The sequence below is a fragment of the Ictalurus punctatus genome, chromosome 22, assembly GCF_001660625.3.
Source record: "Ictalurus punctatus breed USDA103 chromosome 22, Coco_2.0, whole genome shotgun sequence".
Lineage (NCBI taxonomy): Eukaryota > Metazoa > Chordata > Actinopteri > Siluriformes > Ictaluridae > Ictalurus > Ictalurus punctatus.
In genome coordinates, this window is record NC_030437.2 from 10,198,063 (window position 1) to 10,220,835 (window position 22,773).

Consider the following 22,773-nt stretch of genomic DNA (forward strand, 5'->3'; position numbering starts at 1 on the left):
GAGGGGGAGAGTGATGACGGCAATGATGAGAAGACGATGACGCTCTGTGCTGCTACTGAGAGCTAATCTCGAAAAATAGTCATAGGAGACTACCCAAACCTCAAATATTAATTTTGAACGAATATACTGACTAAATAAGTAAGTAATTTCCACTACAGAGTACAAACACTATAATTCTACAGAGAACTGCATCCAGAATGCTCTACACAATTCGTGCCACTAAAGTCTCTACTTCATGGTCAGGGTGCTGTTGATCCAAAGCTCACTAGCTGACGAGAGTAAATCATTGTTAAGCCCCGCCCACACATGATATTTGTGCGAGAATGGCAATGCATTCATAAACAAAGATTAGCGAAAACAAAGATTAGAAAACTGTTAACAAAGAATGCTGTTCATTTGAAGACCAGGTTAAATTTTTGCCACTGAAGAGTGTTGTTCTTCTTTCTCATTGTATATTTTTGTTCGTTTCTTGAAATGTTACGTTCAATACTTTTAGCAAAAAATATAATTCCATAAATATGGATATGATTCATCATGTATTGCTTTATACCTGGCACTTTATTACTTACGCATTTACATTTTCAACTTGCACCAAGTATGCACCAACTACATTACTTACAAAAACTATACATACATGGGTGAGAAATTAAATGAAAAGTTGGCGGTTCGGATTTGCTGTGGGGGCATTTAGCTGGCATGTTTTGGGTCCTCTTACATGGAACTGTCACTGTAACACAATACTGAGTGATCACATTCATCCTGTGATGAAATATTTCCTCTTGTATTTTCTTCCAGTGTTTCCCAGAATGACAACCTCCGATTTACAGGACATGAAAGGTCATTGAATGGCTTGCTCAGCATGAAAATGATGTAAATCATATGCTATGACCTTCACAGTCACCAAATCTCAACCCTGTTGAACACCTATGGGAGATTTTGGAGCGGTGTGTTAGACAGTGCTCTCAACCATCATCATTAAAACACCAACTAAGGGAATATCTTCTGAAAGAGTGGTGTTTATACCTCCAGGACAGTTCTAGAGACTTGTAGAATCTGGTTGCCCAACACCTAAAACACTCCATGTTGTGTTTAATTAACTGAGCATTTAAAATAACTGAGTAATTATAGTACTATTACATGAAATACTGCTGTAGACAAAATAGTTTTTATCCATGTTCCTGTGTACTTGAATATTCAACATGAAATGTGTTTACCAGACATCACCTGTAATTAGTGTGTAATTACAATACTGTACAATAAAATATCTATTTTGTGTTAAAAGTTAATGTTTGAGTAGAAACTTGAGGCTGGATTAACATGCAGCAAAAAAAAGCCCCTAATTACATTTGTATAATTGTTTAAACATGTAAAAATAATGCACGAGTCAGCTCATTAAAGTATTAAAGTCTTTGTTATGTGAAGTTGTTTACATGTATAAATTTATGTTGTTGATATTAGTGTCAGTTAAGTAACGTTAAGCATTGCTTGTACTGGTTTATATTTCACCCTGTGTAAAAGTGAGAAACAGGTTGTACAGTACATATGCACTATAAGGTGTTCTTATGTAAATATTTAACTCTGTGTCCTCGCAAGTACTGTAGCTGTGGTGTATATAAAATTCTGGAAAACTGTGTAGAAAATTCTGTCATATAGGAATTAAGACATTTACATTTTGAACATAACAATCCTGGACCTGAAATTTTCCAAGGAGCTAAGGAACATGTGAAGACAGGCTTAGATTTCACTTTGAATAACCACTCACACACACACACACACACACACACACACACACACACACACACACACACACACACACACACACACGGCCACTGCACCTGTTTATGTTCCTGACCTGTACATGTTTAAGTCTCTGTGTGTTCATGTACTGTAGCTCTATACCTTGCACTGTCACTGAGTGCAGCCTGCATACGTTTGAAGCTAAAGACCTTTTTATTGCCCAGGCTTGCTAGCTAATTGCCCTAGTTAAATGTGTTATTGCCGCTCATATGAAGAGCCCTAGCAATGATGACACACAAAGCCAGGTGAGCTTCGCTGGGTAACTTTCCACTCACTACAATCTTCAGTTGTGAGAGGAAGGACAGAAGGAGAGACAGGTGGCTTGACCTCTCCAGCTGATATTGATCTTGCGTTTTCCTTTTTCTATTTTTTTTCAAGATAACCAACTGTTGTCCCCTGTTTATCAGCTGTGAACCTGATGTAGATCAATGCTCGGCCAGCAGCCAAACTGTATAGTTATGCTAATGTGTACATGCTACTATCTGCCAAAATGCAGATATCAAAGAAATCAATGCAATCAGATACCAGATGACAGAAAGGGATGTATGTATGAATCTTTTGGTTAAATCTAAGGTCAGTGGATAACAGCAACAGATAACTCTGAATGCTCATGAACTTTCTCTTTGGGAAAAGATGTTCAAAGATAAGCGACAGGGTTGACTATTATTGTGTACTTATTATTACAGGAAAAACTGAGTCATGTGTAAATAGTCTCTGCGCTCTCTTAAAGATTATCAAGTGGGAATGCTTAGTGCTGTGAGTAGGTTTTTCTTGGCTGCTAACATTCTCCTTACATAAGGTTAAAGCATTCATAGATTAAAGCAGAGAATGATCAGAAAATAGGTTAACATCAGTAAGGACATAGCCTCAATCAAAAATTGAGTCGAGAGTCTATCACACTTGTCTTATGCTACAGGCTATTATGTAATGAATAGTTATAGAGTAACTCCGTAATTGGGAGTCGACAACATACAGTCATCCAGTATATAGTCTAGCAAAAAATCTGAGTGGTTTTAGGCATACCTTCAACTGTGTTCAAGGTAATATTATTAATCAGTTTTGACAGGTTTTAACAACATTTTCAGCCCAGCTACAACTTAAAAACCACACAAAAGCTCTGAAACCAGACCAAATAATTGGGCCTTGGGATATATGTTCCTTCTTTTCCTTAGCCATGGCATTGGGAAACAAGTATTTAACACAAGTATTTAATTTATTTCTGATGCACGGACATTATCCACTCCATAATCTCCCTTTCCCTCTCCCTGTCTTTGCTGAAAAAAAAAAGGTTCTGCACATCATAGACACACAGTCTACACTTACACTTTTTCCATTTTGTGTATATTTATTAGATTTAACTCAGATTGTTTGTTATAAAACAAGATCATGGCAGCCACAGAGTATGTTTAAATTTCTTGTTAAACAATCTGGCAACCTTGTCATTAACTGTCCTGTCCACTCTTCCTCACCAACAAAAATGTTCACAGAGTGAACACGGGGCCGAGAAAATCCTGCCCCAATGGATCTCGATTGGCAATGGTTGCAGTTCCCATAATAACTCTATGGAAGCTAAATGGGGCAGTGTGTGTGTGCCGCCCAGCGACTGTGTAACATCTTGAAAGGTGAGCAAATCAATGCACCATCATCAGCTTAAATCTGTCAAATATCACCATTTTTAAATCATTGGACTCAAAAGAGGTAATTGGTGTTTCAATGGAATTTGTATGGAGTTGTGAATTAGAACTTTATGAAGATTAATATTTGTTAAATGGGTGAGATATATGGTAGGACTCAACATACACATATGGAGGAACCACCCCTGCCTTCCTGTCTTGTAAATATTGCTGGTTTAAACTCATTTAGAACTACTAAACTGATTAAATAATTATTTTAGTAATACCCCAGAGGGTTTGATATTGTAGTTCACAGAGAAAAAAAAAACATCAAATGATTAAATTCAAGGTTGAGTGTGCTACAGTGAGTGGCATGCTTTGACCCTGTCCTCTAAATCCTTTCAAAGACATAATGACTAAACGGATAAATTGCAGAAAATGACCCAACTTTAATTCAAGGGTACTTACATCTGTTATGACTAAATCATAAGAAATAATAGGAATCACAACCATTTAAATACATACCCTGGCTGCAAATCATGTGTAACTGATGACTGCCCTCAGTTTAAATAAGAAAGGGCCTAGCTCACTAAAAGGGTTCTGCGTGAAACCTTTTCTGAAAGTGGAGTCCTCTGTTTTACTGTTCTATATAGAACGTGAAAGTGTTCAAGTAGTGTTGCAGTGGACTAAACTGAGCGCTTGAAAAAAGAGCTGACTCAGCAACTCAGTTTGAGTTTTCACACGTGTTTATTAAATTCTTTCACTGAAAAGGGGAGAGTTTTTCCTACAAAGCGGAGAGCTTTCAATACACTTCATGTATGTTCTCTTTTCAAATGAGCAAAGTTTCAACATGTTTTTGTCATCATCAGTTTAAGTTTAAGTTCAAAACAGACATTGTATCTGTTTTGAGTCCATGATGCTAGTCAAAAGTGGTAACTTGGAGCGCCAGTAAACCAAGCAATTTTTCAGTTGCAATTTTATTCTATTTATGTGATACTTAAGCAAGGAATAACATACTATGTGGTTTTAGGACAATAAAATGTGCCAAAGTAGTGTGATATGGCCCAACTTGCCCAAGTTGGCAATGATTACAATGTTTTATTTTTTAATGAACAAGATACTGCACATTTTAACGGTTTATAGGAAGATTTAATGTTGTGGAACACGTGCAAGACAATTTACTTCCCGTTATCATTTATGTTAAGCTGTCATTCTCTCATCAGCATCTCCTTTTTTTGCATCTCTCTTAAAAAACACTGCTTGTCATTTTACTGAGAAAGTGGAAAACATAACCTCCTCTGTCCTGAAGACTTTCTCTGAAGACTGTTAGAAAGCGCTGAACCCTGCACCTCCTTCTAGGAATGTTAAATAAACTTAATTTATTGCGAAACGTTTTTGTTGTTAACAACAAAACTTTTTTAAAATCCATTTTTAGTCTTAGATTGTGTGGAGGGTCTGCCATACGCATCCCTGTGTATGAGCTGTTACTACAGAAATGATAATGTATTAGAATGAGTGCATTAATATTAACCTTTCAATCATTCAAGTTACAGCCAGAGCTACTGTCCGAGCCATGCGACGATACAGAATAATACATACCTTCTGACTCATTTTCTACAGATTCGAGAATTCAACTGTGCTGTGGCATAACTTAATATACTAAATAAGTTTAGTAGACTTCAAGAAAAAAAAAATCTAAATTTGTGCGTAATGTGCGTAATTGCTGCTTCCACATTTTTAAAATAAAATGCTTCGACATTCAAACCCTTCACACTAGCCATAAATTAATCACTAAAAGTTACACATTAATAAAAGGTAACTGCTGTTGCTATTCAATGTGATAGTTGCTTATCCAGAACTTTGTGAGTAAGGAATGTACCTGGATGTACCTGGACCTGTACAGATTTTAGTTGCATAGTCCTGCCTTACCATGCTAGATAGAATATTTTTTCTAAAGCCAAAGGCAAGTGAGCCTTATGCATGTTTATGCATAATTCCAAATGTTTTGGACCATGACCAGTTCATTTTCTCTCTACACTTTCCTCACACTCCAGAATGGGCTATATGACATGGGCTATATGACATATATGTAACCTGGCCTTTCTGTGTTTGAGGTTTACCAGGGATATCTTGTTGTGAAGTCTCTGAGGTCACGCTGCTCTAATCTTCTCTGTACCGTAAACCTTGACATCTTTTCTGACATCCTAGATAGTTTTTCCTGCCAAGACATATTTTAGTCTTTACCTCACCAGTAGATTCTTCCTTTTTTTTTTTTTTTTTTTTAAAGTATCACATAATTTTTGACATATCCAAACTTATTCTGCTTTTCCTGATGGTCTCTTTTACTGGTGCTGCCACTTCTCTGTTCTCATGCTGAAAAACACCAAATCAAACAAACTCCACATTCAAATTACACAGCCGGAATCAAATCTAGACCTTTGGTTAGCCTGGCTGTGCATGAACTAATGATACAATGACAGAGCTGGGCCAAGAAAACAACTCAGCAGCCAGATACCACATGATTGTTGATTTACAGATAAACCAATGCAGGACTATATATAGACAAAAACGTTGTACGCCGTGTACATCAGTACAAAGTGCAATGCCAAAACACCAGAAATGGTTTCACTGTCAATTTACTGACAGACTGCACTGTAAGTATGATTTCACTTAATAAAAACTTTTTTTGTGTGTGTGTATTCTTTTCCTTTGGTGACACTTTCTACAGAGCCCATATTCATAAATCATTCAAATGTGCTTACAATTCTTTGTAACTTAGTAATATATCCTCATATTTCCTTTCCCATAAAGCTCTAATAATCTGCTAATAAGTACTTCCTTTATAACAATCATCTTGGCACTATTCATTATAATGACATGTGGTGTACTGCACAAGCTTTATAGCTTTTGAATAATTATAAAGTGACTGTAATATTTATTAATAATTATAAAAACACTATAGCACTCATCATTACATTCTTCAAGTGATACAAGTCATTATTCAAGTACATAAAATGCTTACAAGGAATCATTTTCAACTTACGAGGAACTAAGAGCACAGTTATAGTGATTTATAAATCTGGGCTTCATAGAAAGTGCAACCGTTTTTTCCTTCTCCAACTAGAAAGCATTACAACTGACAGAACAAGATAGACAAGTTTCAGTCTATGTCTCTGTAAGACCCACAGCCACTTGAAATGGTCAGCATGGAATTTTCCATTCAAAACAGTTCGTGACAAGAGAGAAAAAGCAAAAACACTTAATGAATGACAGAATGCATACAGGTTTTGGGAGACCTGCAAAGGACCTGCTAAGGACCTGAGCACCTTCATGTAATTCGGCTTCACAATACTAATTCAGGTCCAGTGGAAAATTCCCACTCTGGTTAAGGTCACCTGTTCACAAGCATCAGACCACTAGCCACTTGCCCCACCCCCTTTTCCTCTGGTTTTATGGGGAAGGGAGACTGGAGATAGCTGGGTTGTCACCCTGGTAGCCCATACGGTCTTATTTAGACGTGTTCATCCAAGCTGTTATCATGTAATTCCTAGAAATATCATTCTATAATGGATTAGTGGTGTGGAGAAAAGAGGTATGCAAGGATCACCTGGTCAGCATGGTTTCAAAAAGAAGACTACATGGTTCTACACTGCATTCTTTCAGCTTTCTGAATAACCTCATGCTATTTTAGCCATTCTAAAATAATTTAATAGATGGGATTAAAATGCAAAGTAGTGAACTGTTATGCTGAAAATTTTTGGGCCTGGACATCATTTCAAATTACAGACGTTTGAAGCACAAATACACAGAAAGTTATAAACTAAGGATATGCACAGTCGTTAGGGCTAGTGTAGAAGAAAGCAGCATATATTTGCTGTACACTACTACACCTGCCGTTAAATACACTGATCAGCCACAACATTAAAACCCCTGACAGGTGAAGTGAATAATATTGATTACGGTGTCACCTGTCAAGGGGTGGGATATATTAGGCAGCAATTGAACAGTCAGTCCTCGAAGTTGATGTTGAAGCAGGAAAAATGGGGAAGCATAAAGATCTGAGCCACTTTGACAAGGGCTAAATTGTGACGGCTAGACGACTGGTTCAGAGCATATCCAAAACGACAGGTCTTGTGGGGTGTTCCTGATATGCAGTGGTTAGTACCTATCAAAAGTGGTTCAAGGAAGGACAACCAGTGAACTGGTGACCGGGCCATGGGTGAACAAGGCTCAGTGATGCACGTGTGGAGCGAAGGTTAGCCCGTCTGGTTTGATCCCACAGAAGAGCTACACTAGCACAAATTGCTGAAAAAAGTTAATGCTGGCAATGATAGAAAGCTGTCAGAACACACAGTGCATTGCAGCTTGCTGCATATGTAGGTCAAAGTGCCCATGCTGATCCCTACCCACCACGAAAGTGCCTAGTGTTTTTTTTTACATCATGTCGATGGCGGATGTGCGTCGCTTACCTGGGGAAGAGATGGCACCAGGATGCACTATGGGAAGAAGGCGAGCCGGTGGAGAAAGTGTGATGCTCTGGGCAATGTTCTGCTGGGATACCTTGGGTCCGGGCATTTATGTGGATGTTACTTTGACACGTACCACCTACCTAAACATTGCTGCAGGCCAAGTACACCCCTTCATGGCAACAGCATTGGTCTCTTTCAGCAGGATAATGCTTCCTGCCACACTGCAAAAATTGCTCAGAAATAGTTTGAGGAACATGACAAAGATTTCAAGGTGTTGATTTGGCCTCCAAATTCCCCAAATTCAATCAAACTATATTTCAATCTGATCAAGCACGTGTAGGACGTGCTGGACAAACAAGTACGATCCATGGAGCCCCCACCTCATAACGTACAAGACTTAAAGGATCTGCTGCTAAAGTCTTGGTACCAGATACCACAGCACACCTTTCAGAGGTCTTGTGGAGTCCATGCCTCGACAGGTCAGAGCTGTTTTGGTGGCACAAAGGGGACCTACACAATATTCGGCATGTGGTTTTAATGTTATGGCTGTTCGGTATATGCTATTTTTAAACTCCTTTGCATGAAGCTCGGCTCTTCATTATCATAATGCAAATGCAAAAATAAGGCAACTCATCAAAACTGGACATTTGAAGACTGGCAACACATCACCTGGTCTTTCATCAACTTCTGCTGTCCTGCTGTCCATGTTCCTGGCTGACAGGATTTGAACTTGATCTGGTATTTTGCTGTTATACATTTGTAGATGCTTCTCTGCTCACCACAGTTGTAAAGAGTGGGTATTTAAGTTACTAAAGCCTTCCTGTCAGCTTGAACCACTTTGGCCATTCGTCTCTGACCTCTCTCTTCGACAAGGTGTTTCCACCCACAGAACTGCTGCTCAATGAATGTTTGTTGTTTTGTTTTTTTGCACCATTCTGTGTAAACTCTAAAGTTAAAATCAAACTCCCAGGAGATCAGTAGTTTCTGAAATACTCAACCCAGTCCATCTGGCACCTAACAACCACGCCACGGTCATGACATCACATGTTGATGTGTGATGTGAACTTTATCTGACCTGAATAGGACTGGTACAGGTGTTCCTAATAAAGTGGATGGTGGGTGTACTTATAGATTTCACCACAAATGCATTTCTTGCCATGTGATATGCTTGTGTGGGTGTTTCATTTGTTTTGTTAGACATTTTCTGATTTCACATGTGTAAATGACAAATCAACTGCCTGAATCACATTTAGTAGTCTCTGAGCTTTTTGTTCTTATTTCTTATGAATAAAACGACTCAATACTTGGCGAAAGTATCCACGTATATATATGCTATAGTACAGCTACGAAATTGCGTGTTAAGAAACATGAGTAGACTTATTAAATCTTCTATTTAAGGCTACTTTGTTGTGTCTGAGTTAAAAGGAGGTCCTGAAAAACAGGAAAGTTTGCACAATTTTGGGCCAAAGTGGGTTTAAAACGAACTTTGTGTCAGCAAATTTCAAATGTCACACACTCTGTAGCACCACCCATGTCAGTGTAGGTGGGTTCATTTCTGACCATGAGAATAGCAACAGGACAAAAACAGGAAAAAAAAAACCCCAACACTTATGTTTTCCCTGCAAAAGTAGACCATATTACAGATGGACAAAAAGCAAAGGGCCTGCAACAAAACTGCAGACTTTTTTTTTTTGAAGAGTTTGTTCATTTATAACTTGTCCTACCTGTGTCCCTAGACAGGCCACCATCATGTGCGTGAGCAGTTTGGCAGCAAACATGGGGAATCTGGAGCATAGCACATGAGATATGATGGCCAAGGCAAAACCTGTGAAAGGAGACACAACACATTTCCAACAGAGCAGATTTGTAATCTTTGTAACTAAAGAGAGGTTAACGAAACATTTAGTGCACAGAGGGCAAGTCTTAACTTGCCAGGCTTATTTTAGTGCGACTAAAGACTTAATCAGACTTGGACCTGAGATGCAGATGAAGCCTGCAGCGTAGAAAGCCTCGTTGTATGAAGACAGAGTGTCGATCTCAGCGTATGCTGTGTAGATGGACAGATGTGAACAGGCACACTCCACAAAGTTCTCGCCGTCATCTACCACTCGACAGAACTGACCATCAGACAGCCAGCTGAACAAGAGAAACCAATAAAATAAATGTCAAGCAGCTTTACACTGAATATACATGATTTCTATGACCAAAAGATTGTCTAAGAAACAAATGTCCCCACAAGGAGAGGAATACCCGAGAGATTTGGTCTTGTGGGGACATTTAGCTGCCACTCACTAGGAAAACTGCCTTTTTACAAAACATTTTTAAAATAAATAAATAAATAAATAAATAAATAAAGGGTCAAAGGGTTTCTTTTTGGTTACTCAGGTTCGGGTTTGAGACAGATTTAGGTGTAGCATAGCATTCATTAAATTCATTAATATTTATGTCAGTAGAAGGTTCTCACAATTACTACATTTACATGCACATCAAATTCCGTTCAAGGTCTATATTCAGGTTTCAGCCGTATTCCAAATATGATGTTTATATGCGTACAGGCATCGGGATATTCCTGTATACATGGTTGTTGTAAGTATGTCTGCATTGCCATTCCTAAATACCGAGCCTACAGATAAGCATCAGTTAGCACCCATAATGCCTTGTGGACTGAACATGTGCATATATTCTCCTTTCAGTGGATTTTCTGAATAAGGTGTTTACATGCAACAAATGACCAATTAAAACATGGATATTCCAGGGATGGGAATAATAATTTGGGGAATCAGAATATTGTCTTAATCTGAATCGACGTGACTCAATACTAATCAGAATACTGCCAAATTCCGATTCGGACTATTGATGTACATGTAAATGCAATCAAAGATGATAAGACAAATGTGTGTGTGGGTGTAGAGTTAGGTAAACCACCTCTCAGCTGCCTGGTTCCACAGAAGGCACAGAGATTGACGGGGTTTCACGCGGCGATCTGGTGTGTGTATGCGGTATACCACCTCTTTACCGTCTTCTAAAGGTCTGGACCCCCGGCCCTGTAGACTAACAGAGAATACCTGCACGTGTGCACACACACATACACACACACACACACACACACACACACAAAAGAAAAACATTCATAAATAACAAACTGGCTAAGTTTATTTCTATCACAGAATACCAGGAATATACAAACATCTTCTTCTGGGAAACTGCAGTGTTGACAAACTGGAATCGTCCTTTAATATTTAACACGTGTAAATTACAATTACAGCATGCAGAGAGAAGGGAATGGCCATGACTCAAACGACTGACTGCTAACAGACTGACTGAACAACACTGCCACCATCTGGACAGTGGCTAAAGCCAATCAAATGGGATTTCCTCATTACGTTTTGATTGATCTCTATTATATATTTCATTGGTCAAGTTTCTTATATAACTGAAATATTCTTAATCACAGTTGCGATTTTCCTATGTAAAATGTATGTTTAAGAATCATTATGTTTTAATGCAAGCTTTTAAATCGTCGCAATAAAAGAACCTGAAAAATCGGGTTTTAAACACTTTTTAAATTTTAATTTAAACACTATGTTTAGCGTTTCATAAAACTGAACCTTATTTTTTCATCCTTTCCCCTTTTATTATTATCATTGGTAATGGTAGTCTTCTTCTTCTGATTATTATTATTATTATTATTATTATTATTATTATTATTATTATTATTATTATTATGACTGAGTTATTATTTTACTGAGTATACTGGGTATACTTAAATACACAGTAGAAAATACCTACATTTTTGCACTTAAATTAAAACCAGAAACCCCTACCTGAAATATAAATAGGATCTGATAAAACCTTCCTTACATAAACATGAAACATGAACTTCTGCAGGAAGTATAAAAAAATGTCATGAATCAATGAATTACTAATAAACATCTATCTCAGAACCAAACAAATCAGTTGCTAGGACCAAATATTTGGAGATTTTAAAACGTACCAAACCCATCTCATGCACTGAATATGTAATCACTGATTACAATTTGCCTGCTGATTTGAAAAAGAAACACATTTGGCTTTGCTTACCTTGTTGTTCAGAGCACTGGCTTTTGTGTTAGTGAGGAACCAGTGCTCAGTGTGGTACTCAATGAAATGTATTTTGCGGCAGGCAAAGGGAGACATGCCACCCACAGGCAGTACTGGGACCTCCAGCAGGGCATCGGGTAGGGTGAAGGTATCGCCATTCGTGCCCGTGAAGGTGTGTGCGTTGATGTCTGTGGGATACCAGTGGTACGCTGTGATAGTGAAGTAAGGACACGTGTCCAAGGTCTTTCCTCTGTAGAAATGGTATAGAGGAATCAAAGTTAACCCTTATATTCTGTGTGGGTCAAAAGGACTGATTTTAAAAATGGAACAATACAATTGTGTTTAGGGTGGTGTGTGGGGGTGGGCAAGTCTAATGTACTGGCCTGCGTCAGTTCACATCCCAAGGCAAGTTCCTTCATCAAATGATATAAGCTGATCGCTTGTAGTTACATTATAACAGTATATTTCTACCATGTTTGGTGTCACATATATTTATCAAATATATACAAATAACATTCACACAATATGACCATGTGTATATGTGGTGTTCTCTCTCTCTCTCTCTCTCTCTCTCTCTCTCTCTCTCTCTCTCTCTCTCTCTCTCTTTCTCTCTCTCTCACACACACACACACACACAAACCTCTGACAAGCAACTATACAGGCTGCTGCTTGCGTGTTTAATATGACACTGTTATGACTCTGTTAGCTAGCACAGGACTTTTTCTAAAAATACGAATAATATTTAAATAAAGGCCCATGAGACCAGTGAACCAAATATTGAAACGCCAAGTATTACAGACTGAGAGATTTAAACTAGACACTTGTTTGATGTTATCAAGTGGACTCAGATGATTCAGTTACACGACTGAATATTTGTTTATTAAAATTAACACACGTATTTAACCTTCAGCTGAACCTATCCATACCACAGCAGAGATTTTTTGCCCTGCAGGTGTTTGGCTCGATTTCATTAATGACCATAAAACATCATTTAGAAATCATAAACATGAAACAACAACCATCAGGAGGATTACCAAGCATGTGGGTGGTTTAGCCTGTGTTAGATTTCTATGTATCTCAGGAATCTCAGATTATGTCTTTCAGATCTTCCATCATGCCTTTCAGCCTGTTCTACAATTACTTCTAACTTTTAGTTCTGTGCTTAGAAAGTGTGGTTCTCCTCAGAGCGTTTCAGATCGATCTGGGGAGCCTAAATGAACACACACTAACACATGCATGCTCAAATAGACATCCTGACATACATGGAAATCTTCCATGTATCTCATGGAGATTCCTGAGATACATGGAAATCTAACAGCCTATTTCCATGAATTTTATTTGTATTGTTAATAAATGAAACTAATATACAATACAATACAATACGCAAAAGTGAAGAACAGGACCTACAAACAATACAGGTGGATCCATGGCCAATTGATGTACAGAATATGAGCGTTAAACATATAGTATTTTAACATATTAAGTGCAAAGTACATTACCTGAAATGCTAACTAGGCATCAAGCTAGTCATGGTCAGTTAACATTATATGTGATCACAATAACGTATCCCCAGCATAACAGCCATATTAGGATTAATCTGGGAGGCTGGTTTATAAAATTGAGCACTTGTATGCAAAATCTCCCATTTGTTAAAGTGGAGTAGAGCAGTGTACTAGTTCCAGCAAGTCAAAATCATGCGGCAATAGATTTGAAACTCTTACCTCTGTCCATCGGTGCTGCATGGTGCATCACTAATCAGTGAGAAGGCAAAACGCTCGGCTACTGTGGCCAAATGGCTCAGGCCTCGTGTGTCTGTCCGGCTCGGTTTGGCAAGGGCACAGAGGAGGTCATAGGTCAAAGCCCGGCTGCTGTCTTTCAGGGGAGTCTGCTCGGCTTCACTCAAAATCTAGATGTAGCATGAGACATCATGATCATTCAGAGGACACATTCTAAACATCTAACCAATCATATCATCTTTATATAAATGATCATTTCCTCCAGCATGATCTGCGCTGATCAGATGATTCACCATCATATTTTTTCTTAATCAGTCTCTGCCTTTACACAGAGTGTACGTGCACCACAAGTACATTGGTGCTAGAACTTTCTATATTTCTAAAACATAAAACATTATCAGATTTTAGAAAAACATCATCAGCTTTCCACACAAGTCCTTTCGACAAAAACTGATGATGTTTTAGGTCATATATATGCCGAAATATGGAAAATTCTAAAGGGTTCACAAACTTTCAAGCACCATTGTAGTTCCCAAGTCCAACAAGTCTGAGTTGCTGTAGCCATCTATCATCAATATCAAGTGCTGTCTAATACCGAAGCCATTAACCCAGCCACACAGCATCTGCAGACTTACTGAGGACACCATCTACATCTCCACCACCCTACATACTGTATGACTCTAACTCTGAAAATCAAATAATTTAACTCTTTATAATCTAAGCATTAATTCTATGTTTTTCACCAGTTTACTTATTATACCAATGTATAAAATGACTAAGGCCTTAGCTTATCCTCTACCTGGCACTGGATGATACACCGGTGATCTCAGGGAAGCCCACACTTTTGGCATTTTTAAAGCTCTTCTCAAGACATACTTTTTTAAACTTGCATTCGACTGCTGATGTCTTTTTAGATTGTTTTAGAATTATTTTTTATTATTAATGTTGTTGTTTTTGTTCTTATTAACTTTTATTTGTTTTATTTTTCTGTGGACTGTGATTTTATGTACAGCGCTTTGAGAAGCTGCTTTAAAGGTGCTTTATAAAATAAAGTTTATTATTATTATTATTATTATTTCAGAATCAAATTATTCAGAGGAGATTCAGAACCTTGTGGAATAGCAATCCTCCAAACACCAGACCAAGAGCTCGTCATTATATCAGGAAGTCCATACAGGATGAGTGTTGAAATTGGACTCAAATTTATGAATACCTAAGGCTTGACTTGGGTTTATGAGACTCCTACTTTGACTTGCACTGTTTAAGTAAGTAAATAATGTCAGTGTAAATCATTGTTTCTTCTACATTTAAATAACATTAATCAAATACACTACTATGAACTACTGCATTTCATTAAGGTAGCTAAAGCAAATTAAATGTAATTATTAATGGTGGCAACGTTCTCTCTCTCATTTCACACAATGCTTTCAACCCATGGTATGAACTCAACTTGGGTAGCAACTTGGGGCTTCAACATGCATTTCAGGTCTAAGTGACTTGACTAAAACAGTGTTCTTTATTGATGGTATTGTTGAGCAATTGTCCTGCAAGTTCTGGGGTGTCCACATTTTTAGAAAACCTCTCATGGGTTGCCTACACCAACTCCCTTTTTAAGAAGACTATAGCAACATCACTGAAAACACATTTTGTCCCAGCTTCACAGTGTGGAAACCATCTATAACAACTGCTACTTATATAAACCCACACGCTAATCCTCACCTTCCCCACTGCATCCAGCACGGCGGTCATTTGTTCGTGTGTCGTGTCTATGCTGACTTTATTAATAAGCCCCTCCAGTACACGGTTGATCAGTGTCTCATCCAGAGGTTGATGGAGCTGTTCCAGCAGTGCCCACACGGCCTGAGCTTCAGTGTCCGAAACCAGAGTCACATTTGCCATCCCATACACTGGGTGAATCCGGGCACCTCCAGTGGCATCAGAGAGAATTACGCGAAAGCGCTTGGGTGTGGGGTTTGACGAGCCGATGCTGGGTGTGAGTGTGATGTCCAAACCAGCACTCTGCTGGCCAATATCGAATGTAAGCTCACCACTGGCCATGATGAAATCTGCATCAGCCACAGCAGGCCAGATCAGAGTTGGACCAATGGACTCAGCCTTTGGCAACTCCTGTGGAGAATCAAATGTGTAAACCATTGTTTTTTTCAAAGTAACCAAAAAGCATAAGTACAAAGAAGCCATTTTTGTCATTTCTTCAGTTCAGCTGGATAAAATCTAAATAATAATAATAATAATAATAATAAAAATAAAAAAGCTTTGGTAAGACATTCAGTTACCACCCTTGGACTTCCGTTATACATAAATATGTTTTCAGGAAAGTGTGTCAAAATACTTGTTTGTGATATTTGCACATATAGATACGTATCTTATATGAGAAAATATAGTAAACAGAAATGAAGATTTTAAGCCATTGAACAGCAGATGGTCTGAGAAGCTCTTTATCATTCAGACAGCACAATATCTGACTGAAAGAGCAGCCAAATGAATCCTTCCTCTGATAAACTGTTAAACCTTATTTAAAAAAAGAATGCTTGATGGATTGGCTTCAGGGATAGAAAAAGTGCATTTGATTTCTAATTTCAAAGTACAAAAGAAAGCTGAATTAACTTATGTAGAATGGAGAACAAATCTAAAAAGGAAGAAAGAGAGAAGTGAGAGAGTGTGAGAAGTAATCTGATACGTCACTTTGTCTCCAGCTTGTCAAATTCAGTGTTCCAGCAGAACTGTACAACCATATATTTGGCCTTGGTAAGGGTGAAGGGTGAAGGGTTAAGACATAAGATGCCTAATTTTAGTCCAAGGTCATAGTTTGTGTCACATGTTTAACCCTATTCATAAGGTCCATAAGGTCATATTGTAAAACCTGAAGTAGATTCTCACTTTAAGCAAATTAAAATTTGTGTGTGTGTGTGTGTGTGTGTGTGTGTGTGTGTGTGTGTGTGTGTGTGTGTAAAAACCCATGGGCACCAAAGAGAGTTATTGCCACCTCTTCATCAGCAGTGTATATGTTTGTATATGAATATAATATCCATGTATTATATCCCACCATGTGTTTGTGTGTGTGTCACTGCACCTCACCTGCAAATGGTACTTCACAGATAAAGCTGATGCCACACTGCCCTCCCTGTAGACCTGCAGAGTGACTCTGCTTGCTCGGAGCGTGGCCACAGGCAGCCGGGAGCCCACAGCAAAATACACCAGTCCCCGAGGGTCATCACTTTCCAGCATGGTGATGTTAGCGAAGCGGGCACTCTGATTAATCGCAGCACCATCTCCTACTTCATAGATCTCCACCAGGAACCACACCTGGAACTCGGGCTCCTGCAAACAGTAAAAATACATGGATTAGCACACCTATTTTTTATGTCATTATGCCATCCTTCTAGTTCGATCCTTTGAACCATGTGTAGACTTTAAATAGTACATTAATCCTGATTGTTTTAATTATTAATTATTTGAATCATTTCACAGACCTTGTATGAATTTTAAAGTATAACATCAGACAAGGCACGAGTAGAGTATAGGTCTCACAGAAACATGCCACACTGAAAAGCTGACAATTGTCTAGAAATAGTTACAACACTGGTATGACATTCTAGCAATTGTGCTAAAGGGCTGTTCTAGCTGGAGGAACTGAGTTGGAAGAGAAAACTCTAATGCCAGCATTACATGCAGCAGAAGAAATTAAGAGTCATCAAAGAAAATGAATGCACGAGAGAGAAGGAGTTAGATGACTGGACGGCTAGTTTGTCAGACAGCCCCGTCCTGCCTTTGTACCTGGTCTGGTCGGACCTCCAGTTGGAGGAGACAGAGAACCTGTCCTCTCCTGCACAGCACCCTGCCCGAGGTCTGCTGCAGCTCTTGTGTCAGATTAATCCCCTGACTAAGCAATGCTGGAGCTGTGAGGCTAAATGTTGCCCTCCAGGACACGAAAACATCCTCAAATGCTCTGTCAAACACACAAGCAAGGTGTTAATCCTGTCCAGCAGTGTGAACTGTGGCCAACAACATTAACGGTATGTATGCTACGATAAAACGTAACGCAGACTAAGAGACGAAGAAGCAGAAGACGTTTACCTGTTTTCCTGCCTCTGAAGAAAGAGTATGGCTGTCCTGTTGTCTGAGTCTTCATCCAGAACCTGGCCTGTCTGAGAACTCAAAGTGAAGCCCACAATTCCGTTGTGAAGATCACTCCCTGAGAGAAATACATAATAAAAAGAAACAGTCATCATACAAAACCGATCACGCATTGACTTAGACTAGTACAGTTTGTATTTTTAATTTTTTTACAAGCATTCCCATTTCATACTCTATACCTTCTATTGAAACTATAGTATGTTCGCCTTGTGGGTTTACTTTTTTAGGAAAAATAATGCATTTACCTAGAATAATGATTTTGGCAAAGAAAGTGATGCCACTCTCATCCGGTGAGCTGACGATCTGTGCTCCCCCTTCTGGTTCACTAAGGTAGACATAAAAGACCTCCTGCCCCTCCGGCTCCTGGTCGTCTAGAATAAAGAGGCTGACCTCAGCCTCTGTTTGCCCCTCCGACAGAGTGACCATCTGCGACTCAAGTGTAAAGTCGTCCCCTTCCCTTGCCCATGTCCCATTGTGTTCCTGAAGGAATGGAGCCCCATGCAGCACCGGAGAAACAAGACCACCATCATAAACTCGAACTCGGGCACTTACCACCCCTGTCTGTCCTGCTGTCCTGCGTACTCTTAGGACAACTTTCTGAGCTGGCGCCCCCTCCAGCCTGTCTTCAGAAGTGCGGCTCATCGCTGGGCCAATACTTAAAAATCCAAATCCAGTGATGGCATCATTATCGAGAATGGTAATAGCAGAAATACTGTTTTCAGCTACAATACGTGGACGAGCACTAAGAGAAGTATAGCCTGCACTGATTACGCGAACGTCAGTCAAGTTCACATAAAATGTCTCATTAGGTTCCATCTGCGAGTCATCTAGAATGGAGACGTTGATGGCGGCAGCTATTTGGCGGCCTTCAAAGAGTAGCTGCCCATCGTGCACTGGGGTAAAATCTTCACCAGGAAGGGCACTACCTGGCCAGGTCTTGTAGTAGAGCTGGGTGCGGTTGGTGCGGAAGCCGTAGAGGCGTTGGACATAGATAGTGATGGTGTGCACGTCTTCTGTAATATCCAGCTTCTGAGAGTCAGAATGGAATTGATACAGTCCTAGTGACTCCACCTCTGCCACAGTGTAACCAGGTCTGAGCAATCACAGGAACACAAAATGTAAACATTGTAATCATATATTATGGCACCCACTAGTTCCTGATAAGTATTATATAATATGGTGAGAATATATATGAGGAATACTTGCTGGAATTCAAAATGATTTCTTTCAAAAACTTCTAAGCATCATTTTATCAAATATATTAATGTAAAAACAAAGGAAATTCTCATATACAAGAATCATTTGAGTTCAGACTCATTAAATAGGGTATAAAACAGACAACAAAAATAAAAATATAACTACATGAATTTAAAAGGACATATGGAGCAGGTATTACCTGAATCTGGCTCCTCCTGGTGACATGGACTCTATAGTGGTCAGGTGAACTGCATGTGTAACAGGCACAGACATATTATACTCAGCTATAAAAGATATGATTTTGCTCCTCTGGCCATGAGAGAGGATCACAGTGCCTAGAGACAAAACACAAAACACAAACACGCCATTAAGCAAGACTTGGACAAGTGAAACCTGCAGGATCTGTACACTATTTCCACAATATACAGTATATCAATTTACATAATTTAAGCTTTGGCACTAATGTCACAGTTTTTTTTTATTTTTTATTTTATCAGTCTCCACAGTGTGAAAATCTCTTGTCCTCTTTGTCGATTTGACGATTACTAACCTGAGCTAGGAGTGATTTCTCCAGGCTGGTAGCCCGATGGAGTCTGTCCAGGAGGGAATCCAGCTCTCCACTGCACAGTCACGTCTCCATAGAGACCCATCCTGTTGATTAACGCATCACATCGGCCGCTCCTGACATCAGATACCTGCAGGTCCAAGGAGGCAAAGCCCACCTGGAAAGACGCTGATTAATTTACTGCAAAGTATTGTAATAATGATGTGATTCTACAAGACCTTTATGAAAATATTTGAGTTTTAGAAGAACCAATTATACACACACAGACACACACACACACACACACATATATATATATATATATATATATATATATATATATATATATATATATATATATTCTTTACTAAATATATAAATATACTAACATGTGTATGTGTATGTATATAAATAAATTTTATATATATATATATATATATATATATATATATATATATATATATATATATATATATATATATATAATCTTCTCACAGTGTATGTGTAAATATAGTGCCCTCTTGTGGCAATTTGCTTGCATTTTTGCATTGTAGCTGAATGATAAATATGGAATATGGAGACTGACTTCAGCATTGGCAGCCTCTTCAGGCACAGACACAGTGATGATCCTTGCATCCAGCTGCACACGGGGAGGAGATGCGAGCAAAGGTCCTATCAGACTCACATTCATCAGCTGCACTGTGATGTTAAAACCTGTTACAAAGAAAACCTGAAAAGAAGAATAGGATGTTAACAGTAAATGTACATTTGTCTTCAACTTCCCCGTTCACAGAAGCATCTACTACTTCCACTATCATTAGTGAAGTACAAAGCAGTTAATTCCTGGATTCAATCCTGTACAATTATTCATGCAGTTATCTAATCAGCCAATCATGTGGCAGCAGCACAATGCATAAAATCATGCAGATACAGGTCAAGAGCTTCAAATGTTCATCAAACATCAGAATGGTGAAAAATGTGAACTCGGTGACTTTAACCATGACATGGTTGTTGGTGATAGATGAGCTGGTGTGAATATTACTGAACTAACTTTGTAACATCCACTTTGTGGCTGTTCTGGTAGCAGAAATGGCTTGTTGATTACAGAGTTCAGAGGAATATGGCCAGACTGGTTCGAACTGACAGGAAGGTAATTCAATCACTCTTTACAACCGCAGTGAGCAGAAAAGCATCTCAAAATGCACAACATGTTGAACCTTGAGCAGAAGACCACATCAGGGTCCACCCCTGACAGTGAAGAACAGCAATCTGAGGTTACCAGTGGGCACATACTCACCAAAACTGGACGGTTGAAAATTACAAAAACACTGCCTTAACTTTTTCCAATCTTTACATCGCACTCTTCTTTGAAAGCTACACTTTTAATCTATTTGATTTTTCTATTTGATCGATTTGAGTCACTAACATTCTAGTTACAGTCTAGTTACATCTGTTATCTTTTGTACCATTAGAATAACATTTTCTCCAAAGAAATTGTGTAAAATTTGCATTTAATTGGAATGCATGCACATTAAAATAACACCATCCAAATATGTGCATAACAAACCTGTGTGCTAATTGGCACGGCGATACTGGCAGACTTCTCATCATCCTTCAGCACGATGCTCCCAGTAGATCTATCCTCAGTGAAGCTCTGGCCAGGAGTGGGATAACTGATCTGGTATCCGACACTGACGCTGCCAAACGTCCCAGCCAGCCTGCTAATGTTCAGCGCCAAGTACCTGCTGCGGTTAGTGTCATTCACAAGTAGCTTCTGGTGCTCACTGAAAAGGGCAAACACTCCATGTGGCTCGTCGTTGGCACGGACCCGGAGGCGGACACTGCTGCGGTTGGTATCAAGTTCAGCACCACCCTCCACCGAGCTCAGACGAACTATGTAGACCTCCTCCAGCTCGGGCACAGGGTCAGGTAGTAGGGTAAGGACGAGCTCTGCTAGCCGCTGACCGGCCAGAATGGTAGCTGATCCATGGAGGGTGAGAAAGTCACCCGCTGAGTCTGTGTCACTGAGGATCTCCCAGAATACCTGAGGAAAAGTGATAGGGATGGGTGTTATAAACAATTTTCCTACTGTTTATTATAACATATTCCATAAAGTCAATTAAATGTTAGTTATCTATGTCATACTGAAACTTTCTATAAGTGGTATTTCTTATTACAGACACTATTGGTCAAGGTAACTGGACTTATACAGTCATATAATCTTTTAAATGGGTCACTGCTAATACAATGACCTGCTACTAATAACTTCTTACATGAAATATCTACTGTAACGCTATAATAATGTCCTTGGTATGATGCGATACAAAGGGGATGAGATCGATTATTCTAAAAGAGTTGTGTGAGTGTGCGTTGTCCTTACAGTGATATTTCCCATGACTCCTTCTCTGCGCGTGATAAGGAGGGAGATGTTCAGGGGACCTTCATGGTCTGCAGGTTCACTATAAATACGCTCTCTCAGATCCTGTTCGGTGAACTGCACTATGCCGTTCGGGTCACCAAACTTTGCAATCTGCCACACACACACACACACACACACACACACACACACAAAAGAACAAGAATTTATTATGTAGAGTGCTAAATGAAGTGTGATCTCTGTACGAAAAAAAAAAAAAAAAGATTTTGATTGTGATTAGCTGAAGGCAGATCATCAAGAAAGTGAAGCATTTTTACAAACTTTCATAGATTTTTAAAATTTAATTTACCCTCTTGTTGGATTAGTGGAGTGGCAACATGTCTTGTTCAAAATACAATAATAAGTCATGGATGAAAGATAATGTTTAAAGACAATCAGACAGAAGTATGTGTTTATTCTTCATGTGAAAATGTGAAATGTGACTGTGAAACAAAAAATAATAATATTACATTGTTGTGTCTTATGTGTGTTAGACGGAACAAAGAAGCCTTTATTATTCACATATACACTACAGCACATTGAAATCTGTTTCTTTGCATATCCCAGCTTGTTAGGAAGAAGGGGTCAGAGCGCAGGGTCAGCCATGTTACACTGCGCCTGGAGCAGAGAGGGTTAAGGGCAGTGCTTAAGGACCCAACAGTGGCAGCTTGGCAGTACTGGGCTTAAACACCTGACCTTCTGATCAGTAACTCAGTTATCTTTAAAAAATAAATAAATAAATATTTGCTATTCAGTCATGTTAATT

General features: G+C 38.9%; 1 protein-coding gene across 1 annotated transcript in view; it reads right to left on the reverse strand.

Moving 5' to 3' along the window:
- adgrv1 (adhesion G protein-coupled receptor V1) overlaps positions 1 to 22,773 on the reverse strand; it is a 132,206-nt gene that overhangs the window by 42,347 nt on the left and 67,086 nt on the right. Inside the window, exons 69-83 of the mRNA XM_017452534.3 lie at positions 21,972 to 22,121; positions 21,159 to 21,635; positions 20,178 to 20,321; positions 19,598 to 19,769; positions 19,247 to 19,382; positions 18,096 to 18,943; positions 17,791 to 17,908; positions 17,491 to 17,662; positions 16,792 to 17,034; positions 15,415 to 15,822; positions 13,681 to 13,865; positions 11,960 to 12,209; positions 10,805 to 10,944; positions 9,855 to 10,015; positions 9,604 to 9,704 (exon numbers count right to left, since the gene is read on the reverse strand). Of these exons, the coding sequence (XP_017308023.2) occupies positions 9,604 to 9,704; positions 9,855 to 10,015; positions 10,805 to 10,944; positions 11,960 to 12,209; positions 13,681 to 13,865; positions 15,415 to 15,822; positions 16,792 to 17,034; positions 17,491 to 17,662; positions 17,791 to 17,908; positions 18,096 to 18,943; positions 19,247 to 19,382; positions 19,598 to 19,769; positions 20,178 to 20,321; positions 21,159 to 21,635; positions 21,972 to 22,121 (3,705 nt within the window). The remainder of the gene's footprint in view (positions 1 to 9,603; positions 9,705 to 9,854; positions 10,016 to 10,804; positions 10,945 to 11,959; positions 12,210 to 13,680; positions 13,866 to 15,414; positions 15,823 to 16,791; positions 17,035 to 17,490; positions 17,663 to 17,790; positions 17,909 to 18,095; positions 18,944 to 19,246; positions 19,383 to 19,597; positions 19,770 to 20,177; positions 20,322 to 21,158; positions 21,636 to 21,971; positions 22,122 to 22,773) is intronic.